The sequence below is a fragment of the Oncorhynchus mykiss genome, chromosome 11 (assembly GCF_057628025.1).
Source record: "Oncorhynchus mykiss isolate SJ-2025 chromosome 11, ASM5762802v1, whole genome shotgun sequence".
NCBI lineage: Eukaryota > Metazoa > Chordata > Actinopteri > Salmoniformes > Salmonidae > Oncorhynchus > Oncorhynchus mykiss.
This window is the reverse complement of record NC_143032.1, coordinates 63420663-63442337: the sequence shown is the minus strand read 5'-3', so window position 1 is coordinate 63442337 and position 21675 is coordinate 63420663. Positions and strand designations below refer to the sequence as shown.

At 43.0% G+C, this 21675-nt stretch overlaps 2 protein-coding genes across 6 annotated transcripts; both read right to left on the bottom strand.

Moving 5' to 3' along the window:
- Positions 1-8014: 8014 nt before the first annotated feature.
- plk2b (polo-like kinase 2b (Drosophila)) lies at positions 8015-13955 on the bottom strand. The gene is made up of 13 exons (XM_036936029.2): positions 13683-13955; positions 13416-13523; positions 13170-13286; positions 12836-12965; positions 12467-12650; positions 12149-12347; positions 11832-11979; positions 11469-11566; positions 11048-11261; positions 10683-10842; positions 10250-10379; positions 9457-9567; positions 8015-9142 (listed from the first exon to the last, which is right to left on the bottom strand). The coding sequence occupies exons 1-13, from the start codon at positions 13872-13874 to the stop codon at positions 8951-8953; spliced, it is 1983 nt and encodes a 660-aa protein (XP_036791924.1). The 5' UTR covers positions 13875-13955; the 3' UTR covers positions 8015-8950.
- A 1761-nt stretch (positions 13956-15716) lies between these two features.
- On the bottom strand, positions 15717-20710 carry si:dkey-190g11.3 (adenine nucleotide translocase lysine N-methyltransferase). 5 transcript variants are annotated; one of them, XM_090190873.1, is made up of 7 exons: positions 20494-20692; positions 19653-19843; positions 18719-18823; positions 18290-18430; positions 18164-18214; positions 17812-17955; positions 15717-17584 (listed from the first exon to the last, which is right to left on the bottom strand). In XM_090190873.1, exons 2-7 carry the CDS (start codon positions 19821-19823, stop codon positions 17567-17569), a joined length of 630 nt encoding a protein of 209 aa, XP_090046999.1. In that variant the 5' UTR covers positions 19824-19843; positions 20494-20692; the 3' UTR covers positions 15717-17566. The 5 variants fall into 5 exon arrangements, with proteins under 5 accessions (XP_090046999.1, XP_090047001.1, XP_090047000.1 ...); XM_090190875.1 differs by having other exon boundaries at positions 19653-19793; positions 20494-20604; XM_090190874.1 differs by lacking the exon at positions 15717-17584 and having other exon boundaries at positions 17687-17955; positions 19653-19793; positions 20494-20710.
- Positions 20711-21675: the final 965 nt, after the last annotated feature.

Sequence of the window (21675 nt, the reverse complement as noted above, 5' to 3'; positions counted from 1 at the left end):
AATGTGTGTGCGTGTGCGTGTGCGTGTGTGTGTGTGTGTGTGTGTGTGTGTGTGTGTGTGTGTGTGTGTGCGTGTGCGTGTGCGTGTGTGCGTGCGTGCGTGTGTGTGTGTGTAGCTCTGAAATGCCATATCTGTCAGGCCTCACCAGGATTTTGGAGGAAGCCTGAGGGGATCTCTCTTCCCAGATAGACGTCACCATGTGGAGCAGCGCTCTGGCCGTGTGTCTGTGCCAACCCCAGAGGGAGAACCACTGATAACATTTCACATGGCATTTCCCTTTACTAGTGCTGTGCCATGGGGTCTGAAGAAATGCCAGGGGAGCATTGGTTGTATCAGAGATATTTAACTCAGCGATCAGTTTGTTTGATATGCCTGGCTGCTTTGAGTTGGCTCAGGAGTTTCTCATGACCATGTGACCCGCACAGGAAAAACCTAGGAAAAACTCTGTTCAGGAAAAACTCCTGTCTCTAGTTCTAACTAAGTAGGATTGTAAATATACTGATGTAGACTTGCCTATGGCTCATGTTCTATTATTTACTGTAGAGAAGGTGAGTGTTGACATGTGCTCCATGGTTTCACTGGCTTGATGAAAACCACAGGGATGCGTTACAATGATTATATGTACACTAGACGACTGATGGGGGCGCTGTGTTGAAGCCATCGTGCCTTCATCTTGGCACTCCCCCACCGTTGTAAAAAGTTTTTTGGCAGCTATAGAAATGCATATATTAATGTTTACATTTGTTTTTGCCACGTATTCTATTACAGGCACCTTGATGCATACTTTTCATTTATATAATGTGAGCTAAAAATACAAATACTTTTTTTTTTAAATATATAAAACGAATTCTATGAATAATTCTATGAATTATTATGGAGAATTGCTCCCAATGGGGAGTGCCGATATGGCCGACCGGTGGCTTCAAAGCCTCCGGATGGCCGATACATAGCATCAGCAATCCAGAGTTTATATACATCATTGATGTGTTAGCGACTTGTTGTGGCTTTGTGGAAAACATGTGTGAAGCACCAAGGAGAGGGAGAGAGAGGGAGTGATGGAAGGAGAGAGAGGGAGTGATGGAAGGAGAGAGAAGGAGTGATGGAAGGAGAGAGAGGGAGTGATGGAAGGAGAGAGAGGGAGTGATGGAAGGAGAGAGAGGGAGTGATGGAAGGAGAGAGGGAGTGATGGAAGGAGAGAGAGGGAGTGATGGAAGGAGAGAGAGGGAGTGATGGAAGGAGAGAGAGGGAGTGATGGAAGGAGAGAGAGGGAGTGATGGAAGGAGAGAGAGGGAGTGATGGAAGGAGAGAGAGGGAGTGATGGAAGGAGAGAGAGGGAGTGATGGAAGGACAGAGAGGGAGTGATGGAAGGAGAGAGAGGGAGTGATGGAAGGAGAGAGAGGGAGTGATGGAAGGACAGAGAGGGAGTGATGGAAGGAGAGAGAGGGAGTGATGGAAGGAGAGAGAGGGAGTGATGGAAGGAGAGAGAGAGAGGGAGTGATGGAAGGAGAGAGAGGGAGTGATGGAAGGACAGAGAGGGAGAAAGAGATGCATAGAAATAGATGGAGACTGGGCCATTTATCACCCAGTGTAACAATATCACCATGTTATTTAATGTGCCCAAACATTGTGCTGTGAAAAGAGATGTTACCTTGCAGAGTAATTTGTAAACATCATCATTGCAGCTAAGAATGACAGATAGGCCTATATCATCTTGTATTAGCTGCTGCAATATCTGCAGCTCCTGTACTATAGACATATTTATCAGAGCATGAAGTAGATACTGTCATCATTACTATTGTACATCAAAACATGAACTGTTACCATGGCAATCGAGTCACACTGGCCTCCAACATCAATACACTGGAGGACAGTCAGAGTGGATATACTGAACACACTGAATGCTATATTATGCTTGTTTTTAAAGGCTGAGTCTCTGAAGTTATTGTGGAGTTACTCTGGACATTGAGCAGAGCAGAACCCAACATGCCTCAGAGGGAGGTGCAGTGTGTGTGTGTGGGTCGACCCACACCTTGAAAGCCATGGTGAGTCATGATATAGAGATCTCTGGTCCCCCACCTCCGGAGTTACCTCCACGTGTGTTGTGAAGCGAACCTCAACATGAAGCTGTGTATTTAAACCCTTGTCTCACTTGTAGCGTCAGTGTTAGATGCTCCACCAGTCTGTATTTAGTCACACTCACAACTAGCAGTGTTCCTCTGGAAAGCCCACCAACCCCTTGCACATAGCTGCTCTGTTCCCTCCCAGCCAGGGGAAGATCATGTTGTTTCTCTTTGATTATCCCTCAGGCAGATGGAGGCTAATGAATGTGTGTTGGAGAAATTAGCATTAGCTGTAAACAGTGATACCTGCCACTGATAATTGTGTTTGCTGCGTAATTGTCTGGCCAGATATCAATTATATGTCTCTGCTAGACAAACAATTTAATGCCAAAGCCAAATAGCTTTGAGCTGTGTGTGCTTGCTTAAAAACACCATTCATGTTTTGGGAATTAAAAGAAAGTGAGGGCGACTTGAGTTTAGCTTGACAGAACATTATTAAAACAAATGTAGATTTCATGGTGACAAGCAAGAATGGAATGTCACTTCCACAATAATGGATTAACACATTAGAAGGTTGGTCTATCCACGCCCAGTAGTTGACTTTCAACCCTCCTAATTCCAATGTTGACTGTGACATTCACCCAGTAAAAACACTCCCACGTAGCCCAGAAACACTGTTGAGTCAGAGAAACACAAGGTAAATAAATAGATGATGGTTTTAGATCGATAATGCACACTTTTGTCTCCCTGGGAACTTGACCTCAAACTGTCGCCATACTAATATTACTGTGGCATTTCTATCCTGTTTAGTTGATAAGTGCCAGGCTGATGTGTTCAGGCTGATGTGTTGAGGCTGATGTGTTGAGGCTAATGTGTTGAGGCTGATGTGTTCAGGCTGATGTGTTCAGGCTGATGTGTTGAGGCTGATGTGTTCAGGCTAATGTGTTGAGGCTGATGTGTTCAGGCTGATGTGTTGAGGCTGATGTGTTCAGGCTGATGTGTTCAGGCTGATGTGTTGAGGCTGATGTGTTCAGGCGGATGTGTTCAGGCTGATGTGTTCAGTAGTGAAATATAAAGAAAATGGTGTGTGTTTTAATGATATTGTAGAGATTGAGGGGCAACAGCCAAAGTTTGTCCAAACCTATTGGCAAAGGCCATAGGGTGTTCACATGCAGGGAGGCTACTACAGCATATGTTGGAAGAACAGGCTTGTAACACTGCTGTGTAAGAACAGTAGCATATTTTCTCCCTGTTTTATGTATTACTTTCTGAGGGAGAGAAGTTGACCTCTGTGTGGCATGCAGTAGCAGATGCCAGGCTGGTGCCAAATCTAATGAATGTCATTGATTGTTGAGATCCTGTGACAGCAGCAGAATCATTACTTGGGTGGACTGAGAGGAGGGGAAATTTCAGGCAAGTTGCAACTCAATGTGCTGCTAAAACACATCTACAGTATTGTGTTCATAAATCACCATCACAATGTATACAGCAAGCATGTTTAACACCAATAAATTAGCCTAACTTTAACACTTAGTCCAACTAACTATCAATACTAGGCTTAATCCTTGTGTTTTGTGCTCGGTGTTGTTCACATTACTCATGAATCTGCCTCATTGACAGGAAAATATCCATTCTAGCATGTGACAGATGTATATCCTGGAAAGGGGAACAGGATATCCCTTCTCTTCAAGGAAGTCCGCTCTGCCTCCTGACGTCATACAATGGGAGGGAAAGCAGACCCACATCTGGAGAGCGGTGGTCAGCCTTGTGCACCTCTCACACCATACTGCTACATTATGCATATTTATGATGCACACATGTTAGATATCAGTCACGCCTGTCATCCGTCAGCCTACAAATGATCTTCTTTTCATGACAGCTGTTACGACACTCCTACAACGCAGGTTGTGTACCAAGTCTTTTCAATGTATTAGTTTGTGATAGATTTTTTCATTCATACACTACTGTGGATGAGCTGTCAATCATTATATTAACCTGACTGAAGTGTCAGTCAATGGAGCGGAAGTCATCTTTGGGGATACATCTGTTAGGCTGAAGTTACCCATATGCACAGATCTAGGATCAGCTTAACTGCCCAATCCTAAAGTTAACCAATAGAGGGAAAAATGAAAACTGACCTTAGGTCAGCGTCCTACATCGTACTCAGTTAGGCTCAAGGGATGCTACCATTTTACTGGCTGGATTTAACAGGAACTGATTGGCTGGGTATTGACAGACTGTCATGGCATTGTGGGTACTCACGTGCTTACGCATATCCATTTTACTAGCCCTGGTTCTCGTTGCCAACCAGGCCCAGGGGGTAGAGCCAAGCTAAACAGCCATCCCTCCTGCAGTGCCAAGCTGCATGAATGGGCAGGACTAGATACATCCATTAGCTCTGTGTGCCCTGTAAAATACCAGGAGAGGGTACAGTACAGCTGAATTCTCACGTCTAGAACTGTGCTCTGCTCTCTGACATGCACAGGCTTGCATGGAGAGCTTACAATATGCATGAGCCAGATTAAAACCTATTCACTTGTTTTCACTTTTATTATGAGTGGAATGGTTTGTATTAATGGCTTGGGATTTGTGATTAAACAATATCAAGGTTAATGCAATATGATCAGAAAGTGATTTTGAAAATCTTTTTTTGTTTATTGAGAAGTCTGTCTTAATAATTCACACAATGGAATAGGTACAAACGTACAGTTTCATGTCTGGTTCAAAGCTTAGCCTTATATTCATCATCTAAATATGTGGCTCTGGTTCAAAGAACGTACAGCTACATACAGCAAAGAGGAACTTAGTAATTGCTTCCTTCCCTCAGTGTGCACTTACCAGTTTAAAAAAAGGAGTGTCCTGTTGGGAAGAAAGTTACTCCAACTGTGAACTGACGTAATGTTCCCCATTTGGTACTTACTGTTCAGTCTGTAACAATAATCATACGGTATAAAATCCAAGACTCAGAACTTGTGAATTAAACATTATGAAAGGCAGCTTTAATCTTGGAGTCAGGGTAGCAGCATGTGAAAATACACTGTTCTATTTGTGGCACAGGCTACTTTAAAGAAGCTGTGAGTCACACTTTCGCCCAGAGAAAACTTTGTGACGATAGTTGAGGGAGAAAGATCCCCGTTGGCACCCTAGTTTAGAGATTCTCTTGCTAAGCCTGTGCACATGTTAGGAGTTCTCTGCTGACAATGTGACATGAAGCAACCTGCGTTTGAAGAAACTGAAGAACCTGCATAATCTGAAGTGAACAGATTGTTGTCAGACACTGACACTCCCAAGAACATCTTCTGAGCTTAGTCTTTATGTTAGGACTGAACTCCACTATCTAAATTGATTTTTAAATGAGCTAGGCTGCTGTAAATTATTAATGTTGGTTAAGAAATCCTCTAAGATTGTGCAACTGGGCCAGTATCCTATGCTGACTCAATAACAGTTGGATTAAGGTACCTCTAGAAGCTGATCTATGGTGAGTTTGGTATTTTACCCTCTAACTGCTGAGATTAGGATGGAAAGACGCTTAACTGATCCTAGATCTGTGCCAACTATTGAGGTGGTATCATGCAACTCCTACTACTCTATCCAACGTACTATTCCTTTTCTGCAGAATGTTCGACCTCCTGAAATGTGTTTGGATGTGGAGAAGAGGGGGCATATTGGTCTAGGCGTGCATGGCATCACATCATTTGATGTCAGCGTTTGTAGTTTATTTGTATGACTCTGACCGAAGGAACCACCGACTCCAGAGGCTGTCGATGTCAAACCACATGAATTGAGACCTGGAAGTGTCATAAATAATGCCTGTTCCTTCCTCTTGTACTTCCTGCCTTGTCTCGTTGTGTGTTCATGTTTATGTATGAGGAGCATGTATAATTTACCTTCAAGAAAGTTACTCAAGCATCCCGAGTGGCACATTGCAGCCTGAGGTTTGATTCTCCGACACAATGATGGGGCTGGCTTCCGGGTTAAGCGAGCAGTGTGTTAAGAAACAGTGCAACTTGGCGCCTCTCCCAAGCCCAATGGAGAGTTGCAGCGATGAGACAAGATTGTAACTAGTAATTGGATAGCACAAAATTGGGGAGAAAAATGGGGTACACACACACACACACACACACACACACACACACACACACACACACACACACACACACACACACACACACACACACACACACACACACACACACACACACACACACACACACACACACTTTCTCACACATACGCAAACTCACACACACACACATTCACACACTCGCACACGCACACACAGGATTCAGTGCCTTGGCTGACAAGACAACCATTTTAAAGACACTCCACTTTCAGCTCTGAATACCTCATGGTTCACTGACTCTGCTGTTAATAACAGAACCTGTCAACAACAGACAAGTCATTTTTCAGGAAGGGAATAAATAAGTGGTGGGAAATGTAATCCAGCTCAAAGTTAAACCGCTATCTCAGTAAACGCTAATATTACGTTATCATTATCATCAATTCTATGCGATGCAATGCTGAACATCTGTGAATTGTAAAGGGAGGGTGAGCTAGGGACAGGCCTCGTCAGAACAGAATGAGAAGATGAATAGACAGGCAGAGCTGAGGTCAGAGGCAGGCTGACGAGGAGAACCACGTCAAGGACCAGGCTGTCACTAGGACTGTATGTCTCTCTCTCTTACGTAACCAAAGTCCTTCCCATAGAAATAGAATTCTTGATTGAGCTCTACCTGTTTCTATGGATACGAAGTCAAACAAGGTGAAAGCAAATATCATACAATTAGGAATTAGTAATTCAAAAGGATCTCTATGGGAAAGATGATCTTAAATAGTCAAACAGGAACATCAAGCACTGATGCAATAATAACCGTGGCATAATTTTACTACATTTATTTTAATTCATTCATTTAACCATTATTTTTATCAGGGAGTCATAGTGACACCAAGGTCTCTTTTACAGGTGAGCCCTGACTTACAGAAATGACAGAATATACACATATCAAAATATAAATACCAAATGCAAGCAGAAAGAAAAACAGTCATAAAAAAACTCATTTATCAGTAATAAGGTCCTGAATCAGCTTTCTGAATTGCCCTAGAGGCACTAAAACATCAAATTTAAGAACATTTTGAAGATTGTTCCACAAATGAGGTGCAAGAACAAACCTGATTTACCTAACTCAGTAGAGACCAAAATAACTTCCAGAGTTAACATCCCTGAGACTGGGTGTGGTAACTCATAAGTCTAAAGTGTAGTGATGTTAGGTACCGTGGGAGTTTTTGTAAAAGTGGGGTTGTTCTTACAAAGCAACTTTGAAAAGCTATCAATTGAGAAAGCAAAAGAATGGACAATCTGAAAGTATAAATTCAATATTTCTCAAGACTTACCCTCATCCACCCACCCTCAACCTCATCCACCCTTACCTTCATATTCCTTTACCATCCACCCTCACAACAACCAATTCAATCAGCTATTTCCGGTGAGGAAATTGAAGTATTGTGTCAATGTCAATGTGACCAATGCTGCACTCTGAATCATCGTCAAGCTTCCTCAATTCACCAAAGTGCTTTAACAGACCCTCACGTCTCCCTTACATCCCTCAAGTTTCCCTCCTCTGTTCCCTGACATGTGCACTAGAAACTGCTGACATGGGATACTAGTAAAAATGTAACTGTAGGAATGTAAATGCAAGTGAGTTTAAAGTATAATGTATTGCCTGAGGCTTTGTGGAATTCATTCTGTCAGTATTTCAAAGTACTTAATCAAAACACCTGGGAAATGTTTTACACCTGAGGAGAGTTTCACTAAGACAGATAGTTCATTCTATCTCTAAGTATAGCAACCATTTCATAGCAATCTTTAAAACACAATTCAACCATAAACGCTTGAAATAAAGACAGACCATTTGATATGTGCAAACCCCAATAACTCAGTCATATCACAGAACATATTTTTTGAAAAAGTTGTATATTTATTAAATACTTCACTTTTGTACACAATAAGTTATTTTTTTTACCAATGTCTAACAGTGAAATGGCTCTTCTTGTATGATCAACATCATTCTCCCCCTCCTTCACAGTAAAACAGCCATGTCCATCTGTCCTCAGAGAATGAATCACAGTTTGAAGTTAGCTAGTGTTTCTCCCCACACACAGCCTCCCCTCCCTCTGCAGAAGTGCTGTGTACATTACAGTCCTGTAGTGTAGGGTTTCCCAAACTCGGTCCTGGGGCCTCCCCTGGGGCCACATTTAGTTTTTTTTGCCCTAGCATTACACAGCTGATTCAAATAAGCAAAGCTTGATGATGAATTGGTTATTTGAATGAGCTGTGTAGTGCTAGGACAAAAAAAACTAAATGTGGCCCCAGGGGAGGCCCCAGGACCGAGTTTGGGAAACCCTACACTACAGGACTGTAATGTACACAGCACTTCCCCAGGATCGAGTTTGAAGCCTCCATCAGCCCTTATGGTTCTACTTTCATTAGAAAAATAATAATAACATAACAGTTTTATCTGGTTCCAGCCCAGTGTTACTGTCCTCTTCACTTCCACACTCTTCCTCAAAAACAGATGGTTTTCACATTCGTACCTCCATCCCCTCATCATAACATAACATCCAGTCATCTTATCCTCCGATTATCAACATACACATCAGCCCTTTATTGTTCAAAGTCATTGTGCTCAATACACTGTCCTTTCCAGAGCCTCTCCATCCAGATTCAGCTGCAACTCTGCAAAGGTTACCAATCAGTAGTCCATTGCTTTACACAGGTCCGACCCCATTCACTGTCCCACCACCTGCCGCTGCTTCCTGGTTCAGTGCTGCAGTAGCATGTTGAAGTCTGTCCGGCTGTATAAACGGTTCCCCGCGTGGTGCTGCTTCCTGGTTCAGTTGCAGCGCTGCAGCAGCATGTTGAGTGAGTACTCCATGCGTTGGCGCAGGTCTGCGGGGCAGCCGGAGGTGAGCAGGGAGCTCAGTCTGAAGGTGGAGGACACACGCTCCTCGTTGATGTATGTCAGCATGTACTCCTCCCTCTGGGTGCACAGGATGATCTTGGTGTGGTCGTGGTAGAAGTTGACCTGTTAGAGAAAGATATATGTTTTAATAAAGTACTGAAAATACAACAAATAGCATAATACCAACATCAATGTAGATGTCTCATATTTAACCCCCCTGGGAAACTGATGAACAGTGTGCCTGAAATGTGGAATAAGTACATTTGGGTTCTTATCTGAAAATATATCTATGAGACGATAGAAGACAATAACTGATTTGAATATTTAGCTGATGTATGTGTTATGCATTTACATGAAGTGTTCTGTGGATTTACCATAGCTGCACTGTGTTTATTTTGCATAATGTCTATTTTGGCTGTGATGATGTGTGTGTTTACCTGAAACGTGCCGTCGTTGAAGAGCATCATGAGGGCACGGTCAGACTTGAGCCACTGCAGCAAGTAGAGTCTGGGCATGTGCGTGTCTGGCTGGCTCACTAGGTCTCCACCCTACACAGCAAACACAGGAACAGGTTTAATCATTAGACTGAGAGAAGACTAGGAGGAGGAGGAGAGAAAAGACGACAGAGGGAGAGAGCAGTACAGGAAAGGAGAGGGGGGCTGGAAAGGAGAGTGGAGTGAAGGACAGGGATGAAGTACATGAAAGGAGAGGGGGGCTGGAAAGGAGAGTGGAGTGAAGGACCGGGAGGAAGGACAGGAAAGGGGAGTGGAGTGAAGGAGAGTGGAGTGAAGAACAGGGAGGAAGGACAGGAAAGGGGAGTGGAGTGAAGGACAGGAAAGGGGAGTGGAGTGAAGGACAGGAAAGGAGAGTGGAGTGAAGGACCGGGAGGAAGGACAGGAAAGGAGAGTGGAGTGAAGGACCAGGAGGAAGGACAGGAAATGAGAGTGGAGTGAAGGACAGGAAAGGAGAGTGGAGTGAAGGACAGGAAAGGAGAGTGGAGTGAAGGACCGGGAGGAAGGACAGGAAAGGAGAGTGGAGTGAAGGACAGGAAAGGAGAGTGGAGTGAAACACCAGGAGTAAAGACAGGAAAGAGGATTTTTGGGGGAAATGGTAACAGTGGGAAGAAATGACTGAGAGGATAGATAGAATAGAGAGATTGTCAAAGATAGGATCAACAGGAAAGGAAAAGAGGAATAGAGGATGAGAGGAGAGGCTAGAGGCTAGACTTACATCCATCAGGTTCTCTTCCATGTAGTGGGCGAAGTACTTGAGGACGGTCACCTGACCTACGAAGTGCTCAGGCACGTCAGATGTGGAGAACACAGAGCACTGACCCAACTCAGCATAGTAGTGGACAGTCCTACAGACAGAAAGAAGAGACAGAGGGAAAAGAGAGTTAGCAACCAAAATAAACACTTGCGTGTTTCTGAAGGACAAGATGCATGCCAAACAGATGTATTTATCAGTATGACAGCAAAGACCTTCTCTGTCGCTTACTTTTGGTTGACTTTTACATCTGAAGCCGGCAACTTCTGTTTATTTACGCCCATCAAACATTTTGATGTTCAATCTGACAGCTGAATGTAAAAACCCATAGAGCCTAAACAATCTCCAACTAAGGTATGAGTGATGTGTTGTGTGATAAAGAGAACAGAGTACGCACTTCTTGTCTGCGAGGAGGCTCATGTGTGTCCCGTTGTTGAACAGAACACCCACTATGTGGTCTGAGAGCTGGTAGCCAAAGCCATACTTGTTGGAGTAGTCCACCCACTTAGTGACCCACTGCAGGTTACTGCACTCTGTCCCTTTGGGGATGTCATCCGCTAGAGACAGAAAGGTAGTTGTGATTAAAACACAATTCAACCATATGCAATAACAAAGGGAGTCCCACTTTATTATATTAAGTTACATTGGTGTTGGAATCATTTCTTTACATGGTAGTAAGTATTACAGTATAATTACACTGTACCTGCCTTATTTCAACAAAATCATGTCTCATCTCCAGGATTATAAGTGCATTAGGCTCACCTTTGGGCATGTTTTCCAGGCATCCTCTGAGAACGCTGGTGATTGTCTCAGCCACACTGCCAGTGGTGCTGTCCTCAAGACATTCACTACTGCTGCTGCAGCTACCCAGACTGCCCCTAACAATAAGCCGGATGGTGTCTCGCGTCGTCGGGGGCAGACCCTCTGTTGCCAGGGCGACAGGTCTCCCAGCAGATGGTGACGGTGGCCTTCCATCCTGAGGTGAGGAGAAAGAGGGAGGGGTTAAATAACATGGCCTCACACTTTCCTTTATCATGATTTAGTATTTCCTCATACAATTGCTTTTCCATAATCTGACTTTTCACTACTCCCCTAACGCTGTGCATTACAGTAGTCTGTGTTGACTTTATATTTTATTTCATCATGACTATCATGGTCAAATAGAGAGTGATGAGCTTCTCACCTCAGTCATCTGTTTGTTCTGCTGCTGCTGGCTGATAACCGTCTTCTTCAGGTCATGTCGAAGCTTGTAGATCTCCTCTTCCTCTTTGGTGAGTTTATCTACCAGAGACAACACACAGTCAGAAAATATTCTGGATGGCCTCAACCTGCAGCCTCTCATTCATACCAGACGTGTGATTAGATAGGAAATCTGCCAAAAACACTCATGATACATCAGTGGATTTACGACACCACAGCTTTAATCATCACTTGGTAATTAGCAACATTATATAATCATTTTATAAGGTAAACAAATGTTAACTGGTTTAATAATTGGCGACATTGGCTAAGACGGTCTTATGAGGAGAATAATTGATATACTCACTCAGAGTCTCGTAGTATTTGACCTTGTCTCTCTTCCCGCCGAAGAGGGCAGCTGCAGCCTTCTTGAAGAAGCTCTTGGCAGGGCTGGAGACGTGGAACTCTGGAGCGGAGTGGCAGCAACTAGCAGGAAGACGCTCTGGCACAAAACCCTGGAAGGAGGGAGAGAGAGATGTTAGGAGAATGAAAAAGTGCAGATAGACAAATAATCATATCAAGTAGGAAACAGAATGTTAAAACAAAATTAGATTTGCAGTCTCATGCTCCATATGGTACAGAGAGAGCAAGAGAGAGAGGCTGAGGGAGGGCTAGCTAACTCACCTGTGAGAAGAAGTCGTGGCGCAGTATGTGGTCCAGGTGAGGTCTGTCCTCCGGGGTCTTGGCCAGGAGGCTGGAGATGAGCTGTTTGGCCTGGGGCGACAGGGAGGAGGGCAGGGAGTAACGCGCCTCCCGGATACACCTGTACGTCTCCTTCAGATTGGTGGTCTCGAACGGGGGTCTGCCCAGGAGCATGGTGTACCTGGAGAACGGAGGGGGAGACTTAGTTGGTGACTGGTTGTCATAACATTTACATATGGAATGGAATTTCACAGAGCCGTCTATTGACAAAAAACTTGAAATAAAATAGAATGTACTCACATGACACAACCCAGGGCCCAGACGTCTGACTCACAGCCGTGGCCCTGCTTGTTGAGCACCTCAGGGGACAGGTAGTTGGGTGTCCCACAGATGGTCTTCCTCCTGTTCCCAGCAGGCTCTAGCTTGGCAGCCAGCCCAAAGTCTCCCACCTTCAGCTCCATCGTCTCACTCACAAAGAAGTTACCTAGGAGGGGAGAAGAAGATTACAAATATTGTACCATTTACTGAGTCATCAATAACATAAAGTGGTTGGTTTACAGATTGACAGGTGAAGGTTGCAGGTTTGAATCCCTCTGCATTGTGCTTGGCAAAGCCGATTGAATGATAACGACTCTGGCTTCTATTGTGTCTGTTGCCATAGATGCTTACCAAGTTTGAGGTCTCTGTGTAGGATCTCTTGTTCATGCAGGTACTTCAGCCCTGAGACGATCTGACGGAGGTAGTATCGCACTTCCGGCTCTGTGAGCACTTTGCGTGCCTTCAGGATATGTGCCAAAGACTGTACAAAGATAACATGGGAATAAATATTAGATCAGTCAAGGCAGTCTATGGAAAATAAGAACAAATCATTTTTTGTTTCCCCATTTTTTGTCTGCTGCCCTGTGAGGGCTGTACTTTGGAGGTGCTGCTACTGTATGCAGGAATTTCTCAGTTCAGTTCAGTAATAAAGGCTTAGTATTCAAGTGTAGCAGTTAACACTCACTCTTCTACTGCAGTATTCTAGGAGGATGTAGATGTTATCTTTATCCTCGAAATGATGGTAAAAGTGCACGATGTGTTTATGGTGGAGAACTCTGTGTAGCTCGATTTCCCTGTCAATCTATGGAGAAGATACATCATAGTGATTATTAAAAGCAATTAATTCATGAATTATCCAAAAGTCCTGGACATTCAGTTTCAATCTATATAGACATTATAATACATGATGAATAGTGGTGCGCGCTCTTACCTTTTCCCGTTGGTGCGGTTTGGAGACGCGCGTGTGGGGAATAATTTTCGCTGCATAAACTTTACTCGTGGACAGGTCGGTCATCTCATAGCACTTGGCGAAACCTCCCTGAAAAGAAAATAACACAATCATATTGATAAGCATATTTACCAGGTTCCTTTCAAGTGTGCATGCTTTGGAATAACAGTGTACTATTCCCAAAGTAGACACATAAAGAACCATATTGTCTTTGCGTAATTTGCGTTGTTGTAATTCACTGATGGCTACCTTTCCCAGAACTTTCCCACGGCAGTAACATTTCCCGGTGGCAGGATCCGTGATAATCTTCGACATCTCTGCAGGTGCATGACCGTGGTCCTCAGTTCTCTTTCTCCGCAGTTCACAGGACCCGGGTTGGTTGGGCTCGTACATCCTGTTGCTATTCGTCGGCTGTTGAGAGATATTCCTCAGTAATTCCATAGCGAGGTGATGACTTCGTTGCTCGTACTCTGAATGCAGTCAAGAGTGCTTGGGTTTATATGCAGCCTGGTCTCATTGACTAGCCAGAATGGTATCGTAGGCCCCGCCCTTTGTCTGGCTGGCTCTACGACGTCACTCTAGAGGTCCGGTAGAGCTCCCTCACAGTCAGGACTGGCATGTCAATGACTGGTGTTTATATGCTTACGATAAAGAAAAGGGCTTGGATAAAATGGAAAATATTTACCCAATCTTGCAATGCTAAATATGAATCATCATCATCATTATTACCATTACATCATCATCAACACCATATACTCAGTGTCAAGGTGTGGGACAGTGTCACATACCAGACTTATATCAAGCACAAGCAAAATCTTGATAACAACTAATCAAATCTGATGGTTGGGTAAATCAGTGATGAAAACCAAATGGTTAAATCGTGTGTTCTGTATGTACAGTATTAATCAAGCAATCAATCAAATGTATTTATAAAGCCCTTTTTACATCAGCCGATGTCACAAGTGCTATAACAGAAACCCAGCCTAAAACCCCAAACAGTAAGCAATGTAGAAGTTTTTTTTTTTTTTTTTAACTAGGCAAGACAATTAAGAACAAATTCTTATTTACAATGACCGCCTAGGAACAGTGTTCAGGGGCAGAACGACAGATATGTATTTACCTTGTCAGCTTGGGGATTCGATCTAGCAACCTTTCTGTTACTGGCCCAACACTCTAACCACAAGGCTACCTGCTGCCCCATGTAGAAGCATGGGGGCTAGGAAAAACACCCTAGAAAGGCAGGAACCTAGGAAGAAACCCAGAAAGGAACCAGGCTCTGAGGGGTGGCCAGTCCTCTTCTGGCTGTGCCGGGTTGAGATTATAACAGTACATGGCCAAGATCGTCAAACGTTCATAGATGACCTGCAGGGTCAAGTAATGATAATAATCACAGTGGTTGTAGAGGGTATGTATGTGTTGTAAAATCATATACATTGCTACAGCGCATAGAAATGCTACAAAATTGTGAGTGTAAATTAAGACAACTATGGTTTTCTGCCACTCTGATTTTAATTTGAGGTTCTAGCACCATCAGGTGGTTATTTTACAGTCCTCCAGGTTGGAATACCTTTTTAACGATCTGCCAGTATGTCATAGCAGATTACCATAGTTCCTGGGCACAGCCATGGGTACTCTGTGGTGTACAGCAGAGCCCTCTGCAGGCTTTAGATCTGTGGGTTATGATCACATTGACCCAGGCTCCCAGTGGAGACTGTGTGCCACCTTGATTTCCCTACATAGCACACTACTTTTGACATGATACCGATGGGCCCTGGTAAAAAGTAATACACTATTTAAGAAATAGGGTGCCATTTGGGATGCACAAACCTTCCCACCTCCTGTGTGACTGCTTCTGTCTGCTGACTAAGGGGGAGACATGCACGTGGGACGTGCAAAGCCCCCACCCCCTCCACATCTAAACAACAGGAGTTGGCTTAAGAATTTGCCCGTGCTTCCCTCACTGGTCTACTACTGTTCCTCTGCTCTCTCCTACCTGCTTGTCATGTGGAAAGACAATACAATTAACGTGCCTTTTTAGTTAGAGTGGAGATGATATGATATGAAGTCAGACAAATGCTGGGCTCTCTACTGTATGTCCTGCTCTAAACTCTATATCAATGCACACTGGCCAGTACAGTGATCAGCTTGGATAACTAATGCTCTTCTAGCTTTTTCCATAGTAGCCTCCTGTAACTCAGTGGAAGTGGAAATGACTAGATCCTACAGAATGGACATTTTATAAGACAATAACCCACCTGGGAATAAAAAACATTGTCAACATCATCCAGAAAATAGAATTGTATTAATTTCTCTCACAGTTTGCAACCTTACTTTCACACCACAGTGGGAAAGACTAATTTACATAATTACTTCAAATGCTCTGGTTTAATTACAGTGTAAGGACATGTTTATAATTCCCTTCCTTTACATTTGACCAATGAAGCTTGGCACACACCTCACGCTTCATATATTGTTCAATAAATCAACAAACTGCTCTTGCTAGTATTACAATGTGTGGATGAAGCTCTTAATTTGGAATTAGTGAAAACACAAGATGAACTGCTACAAAAAAAAGACCCACTAAAGCTAAATAACACTCTGTAATGTTCACCTCCACATATACTTTGAACTCGCGCAAAGTGGGAGATGATGTCAGGAAACACTGGCATGTTTTATCATCGGACCCAGCTCTGCCAGCTGAATTTAAGAATCCACGATTTATTGTATATAGGAGGTAGCAATTTACGCGAGAAATTGGTCCATGCCAACTGCCAGCCACAAAAGAAAATGAGCCGGGCTCTTTAACGCCCTCTACCGAATGGTAACTATAAATGCAGAGGTTGTGCACAGTGCAACAATATGATGGAGTGTGAGTATTTCTGCCACACACACACACAAGAAAACGGTTCCAAATAAATGACATTATTACGTGCTCCACCACCCATGTTATTTACATTATTAAATGTCCATGTGGGCTGTGTTCTGTAGGTTAAACCTCTGCTTCTCTCAAACAGACAATTAGTGAACGCAATAGTTCAATCAGGAGAAACGACAGGTATTATCTACTCACAGTACATTTTAAAGACCAAAAACATAACATTTCTACCTTTAGAATTTGTGGCATAGAGAAAGTTAAGATATCAGACATGGGAGGCGATATAAATAACACTCTGAGCAAAAGACAATTGTTTTGGGATTTTCACCCTCCAGACATTATTTCCTAAAGGTCTTAATGATGAAATGCCTTTATACGTTATGTTGTAAATGTGAACATGAATTAATGCCACCATTTCAAATTACTCTGATGTTTTTCTTGCGCTGTAACCAATGATTTATGAAAACTTGCTTGATGGGTGATGTCCTCATTGTGGTTTGACAGACGTGTTGTTACGCCCTGACCTTAGAGAGACGTTTTATTTCTCTGTTTGGTTAGGTCAGGGTGTGATTTGGGGTGGGAATTCTATGTTTTGTGTTCTGTTTCTTTATTTCTATGTTTTGGCCGGGTATGGTTCTCAATCAGGGACAGCTGTCTATCGTTGTCTCTGATTGGGAATCAAACTTAGGTAGCCCTTTTCCCCTCCTTCAGTGTGAGTAGTTAACTTTGTTTGTGGCAGTTAGCCCTATAAGCTTCACGGTTGTTGTTTTGTTGGCGACATTTTACAACAAAAGGAAAATGTAGCTGACCACGCTGCACTTTAGTCTACTTCCAACAACACCCGTTTAATATGTTTTATGTTGACACTTAAGTAAGCATTACAAAATATAACAATAAATATAACATAAATATTCTAAGAATTTTCCCTCAACTCCAATCCCATTCGATGCATTGAACGGATGTGGGTGGAGCTATGTCTACATAAGGGTGTAAAAACATTTTTTTAACTCACAAATGCTCTGAGGAAGGCCATGAGGCCGATATGTAGAGCTTATTGAAGAGCAGTGATACTATCAAGAGCAGTGATACTATCAAGAGCAGTGATACTATCAAGAGCAGTGATACTATCAAGAGCAGTGATACTATCAAGAGCAGTGATACTATCAAGAGCAGTGATACTATCAAGAGCAGTGATACTATCAAGAGCAGTGATACTATCAAGAGCAGTGTGCGGGTTTCTTCTTTTTTCTCATCTTGTTCAACTGTTACCATGCACCTGCAACAAAGATAGTTCAGATGTGCGAGTGCCTATTGAATTTTGAATAAATCAAAAAAGAAAATGTACACAAAGACAGAAGCAGTTGGCGATACTGGGTTTGATTTGGGGTGATAATTAGCATATATTGGGTTTGGTGTGAACCAGTGAATGACATTAGGATTAATCCAGTCATCGATGCACAGTATAAGGTCATAGGGTCATGCCTGGCCCAGGGCTGAGCGTACAGTGCTGATGTCATAGGCCCAGGCCTGGTCGAGGCCGTCGCCCTGCGAGGCTCGGTGGGGCCACTGGGGGAAGGGGAAGCGGCAGGCGACGACACACGCGTCATCAGGAAGCTCCCTCAGAAGCTTCTCACACAGCACCTCCATCTGAGGACCAATCAGAGAGGCTGGTTTTAGTCATCAACCAATCAGATCAACACTCTCTTGTCAAATGATCCAGCACACCCAATCATTTCTGAGTTAAGACTGTTTGAACATAATTTAGTTATTCAAAATCTAATTGTAGAAATAATCGTATTATAAGAGCAGGAATTGTTCTTGCTGTGCGGAGGCCTAGCATGGATAGAACGCTTACCAATCCTGGGGCTAGGAATACAGTCACGTTGTTGTAGTTTGACAAATCAGTCTGTCAAACGAGAGAAAACACATTTAGTAAAGAGTATGTGTCTAATAAACACAATGTTAAAGAACTATACTGTACCTTCCAGAAGTCCTTGTTGACAAAGTTTGCCTGGCTGGGTGGTACTCCTGTCCAGCGTGCCTTCACTCTAGCATATGCCAGCAACATGGAGTTGATCTCAAATCCAGTACACTGGAGGCCAACAGAGTAGGCAGCAAACACCTAAGACAAGAAGGTAGAGGAAAGTTGAGTCATACAACTACCTATAACTTCACTGCAGCAAAAGAGTGACTTCACTATAATTTGTCTGTTGCTTGTTGTCCTCGCCACACAAGATCCCTTGCTAGAACAGAGAGAAATGTAAGTGTCAGACACGGTATGTGTCCCAAATGGCTTCTTATTCCCTATACAGTCCTCTAAGAAGTACAGAATATAGGGGAGAGGGTGCTATTTGGAACACAGCCTCTATTGTTCATAGCAGAGAGTTTTATTTCACCAGAGCCAACTCACCAGTCTCCCGTCTCCTGATCCCAGATCAACTAGTTGGCCTCTGCGTCCCTCCAGCAGCTGCATGACGTTTACGATCTGAGCTTTACTCGAGGGCAGGTAAGGCACCTGTATGAAAATAATATTGCCAGTCAATAATATGGGAGACGGTTAGCCTGGTCCCAGAACTGTTTGTATTTTTTCTAACTCCATTGGTCATTGTCCAGCCAAACATGACATCGATTGACAAGAAGTTGGCATGTAGCACAAACAGACTGGGACTCAGGCTAGGGGACGGGGTATGTGGGAGACGCCACTGAATTGTATATCACCTTAATTGGTTCTAGGTAGGACATACTTATCCCTTGGGGTTTTACAGTTGTAGACTAATAAAGCACTACTGTAAAAAAAAAAAAAAGCAAAGGGATTGAATGGAGCCTGCCTAATGTCATCAATTCAGCTGCATAGGTGGAAAAAGCCTTGCAAAGGGCCTTGCACATACAAGATGAGACATCAATGACCCAGCCAAGACCAAAACAAGACCCAGCCAAGACATTCATACAAAGGGTTGTAAACGTGGCGATCCAATCTATCTTCCATTCTTTATGGCCCTGAATTCCTTGGTTGGTATTACCCCAATTCGTGATCAACTGTGCCTGACGATAAAGTGCTCTTGTCTGATGATGATGATGAACTGATGGTGAAGAGAGTAGCACAGGATCCATTAATCAAAAACACTGCATCATGGCGTAATTTGAAAAAAACAACCAACAAATATGACTTACCAAATTGTTCTTCTAAAAATATTTGACTTACCACATACACCCCTTTCTTAATTTGAAGGCACCATGAAACACACATGGAGCATTCCAAGACAAGCAGCTAAGCATTCTTAAGAGCATTACTGTTTATTGATTTCACTGCCCTTCCTGAGCACATTCATGTGAATGAGATGTACCTTGAGTCTTCTTGGAACTTTGCGGAAGCCAGGAAGGGCAAACATAGTCCACATTCCGTAGAGGCCAGCGAGCAAAGCCCCAGTAGCAACTGTCAGGATGGGGTTGTCCTTACTGCTATGGACCATCCTGGAGCCTTGATCCTGGAGAATGAATTCTGTGGAGTCCTCCATGATAAACTGTCTCTATTAGGCTACATAAAGCAGTGGTTAGCATCCATATTTGTACTGTACTAGGCCAATCAAAACAGCAGAGGCAACAGTCAGGTAGACAGGGATAGGCTTAATGTCTTGATTCATTGTTTATTTTTGACAAAATCATAAATAAATATCTGAACACAAAAGTTGTTGCCGGCATTCAAAGTAGTTGTAAAGCAATGCAAATAGAGTTTCTCGGATATTGACATTTGCAACGTGTCATAGACAAAGACAATTAATAAAGTAATTCAATCGACATGCAAAGATTCAAGCCCCCAGCAGAGGGTGCCATATGATCGTGCAAAGCAATTTCTAGAAAACTTTTGTTTACGAAACTTCAGTCATCAAAATCTTTTCAAACATAACAATTGTTCAAAGCGAATTTGCTACTATATCAATGCATGCGTTAATATTGGTGAGTTGATCATTACCCAAGATCTTTAGCAAGATATTTCCCACATATGTTATACACGTTGATTCTGTAAGCCTATGTATGTTTTATAGAACATTTTGCAGACACATTTGTAGACGAGAAAACATGTGTTGTAATATTATTGCACGACATAAATTGGTTACTTAAGATAGTTGCACAAATAGGCTACAATTTAGTAAACCACGCACATTAGGCTTTGCAACTGCGACCTACCTGACGCGCCCCCGTTTTAGCAATCCCTTATTTTATAGGTCAATGAGCCATTCAGGCGGCCAGTAGACATCAATCAAAAGGCCAAACGCTTAATTCCCGCCCATGAGTCATTAATAAATAACACACCCAATCAAATCCGTTCCTGGTACATGGATAGGTGATTTCATTCCATAACTGAGGTTACCAACAACTAAAGAATGGGTAGTGGCCACGCTACAGCCAATGAAATTGCCTGTCTATCTCATTATGTAACTTTTGTTGTGTCTGGTAGTGTCTAAGTAACCCAATATAACATTTTAATCAGATATATTGTCCGAAACTCTTATATTTGACATAACACAATCTAGTCAGATGTAGGCCAAATGTATGATGCTTTATAGGGCAACATGGAAGACTTCAAAGTTATATTTATTTTCATAATGGCACTGGAAGTGTGCAGAGACTTTTTCCTGTTTCTCCAGTTTTGCCTTTTGTCTGCAGCACCTTCACAAATCAGCTTTGGGTGTGCAGTAGATTCAGCCTATTATCATAATGACATGTGCAAAATACAGAAGGTTATTGTGACCTTAACTCAGACTAGTCTGACAACCTGATTCCTCCCAGCATTTTGTTCTTCTCAGGACTGTAAGAAATAGCAACATAGATTAGGTGTGGTCTAGTTGATCACAATTGTAACCATGGGATAGCCTGGTCCCAGAATGGTTTGTACTCTTGCCAACTCCATTGCTGGCATTGTTTGTCATGGCCATGAGTGACAGGGAGGTGGCATGAAAGTACAAACAGACTGACACTCAGGCGAGTCAGACCAGAAATAGCAACAGAGAACAGGTGCGGTCCAGTTGTCTAGAACAGTAGCCAAGTGAGCCTGGCACAGATGATAAATGGACTGAATGAAATGTGGAGGGGCTGTTGACTATGATGACATATTATTGTATATGGGTGATGTAAAGGGGGATACCTAGTCAGTTGTACAACTGAATGCATTCAACTGAAATGTGTCTTCCGCATTTAACCCAACCCCCTCTGAATCAGAGAGGTGCGGGGGGCTGCCTTAATCGACATCCATATATACACTACCATTCAAAAGTTTGGGGTCACTTAGAAATGTCCTTGTTTTTAAAAGAAAAGCCATTAAAATAACATCAAATTGATCAGAAATACAGTGTAGACATTGTTAATTGT

Bases quoted from the DNA above. Each gene is read 5' to 3' on its own strand.
- plk2b (XM_036936029.2), bottom strand. From the start codon at position 13,874: ATGGAATTACTGAGGAATATCTCTCAACAGCCGACGAATAGCAACAGG. The intron at 13,524-13,682 runs GTAGCCATCAGT...TTTTCTTTTCAG, and splicing joins GTGGGAAAGTTCTGGGAAAG to GGAGGTTTCGCCAAGTGCTA. The intron at 11,980-12,148 runs GTGAGTTAGCTA...CCCTCCTTCCAG, and splicing joins GCCACGACTTCTTCTCACAG to GGTTTTGTGCCAGAGCGTCT.
- si:dkey-190g11.3 (XM_090190871.1), bottom strand. From the start codon at position 19,823: ATGGAGGACTCCACAGAATTCATTCTCCAGGATCAAGGCTCCAGGATG. The intron at 18,824-19,652 runs GTACATCTCATT...ATTTTCATACAG, and splicing joins AAGTTCCAAGAAGACTCAAG to GTGCCTTACCTGCCCTCGAG. The intron at 18,431-18,718 runs GTGAGTTGGCTC...TTCTTGTCTTAG, and splicing joins GATCAGGAGACGGGAGACTG to GTGTTTGCTGCCTACTCTGT.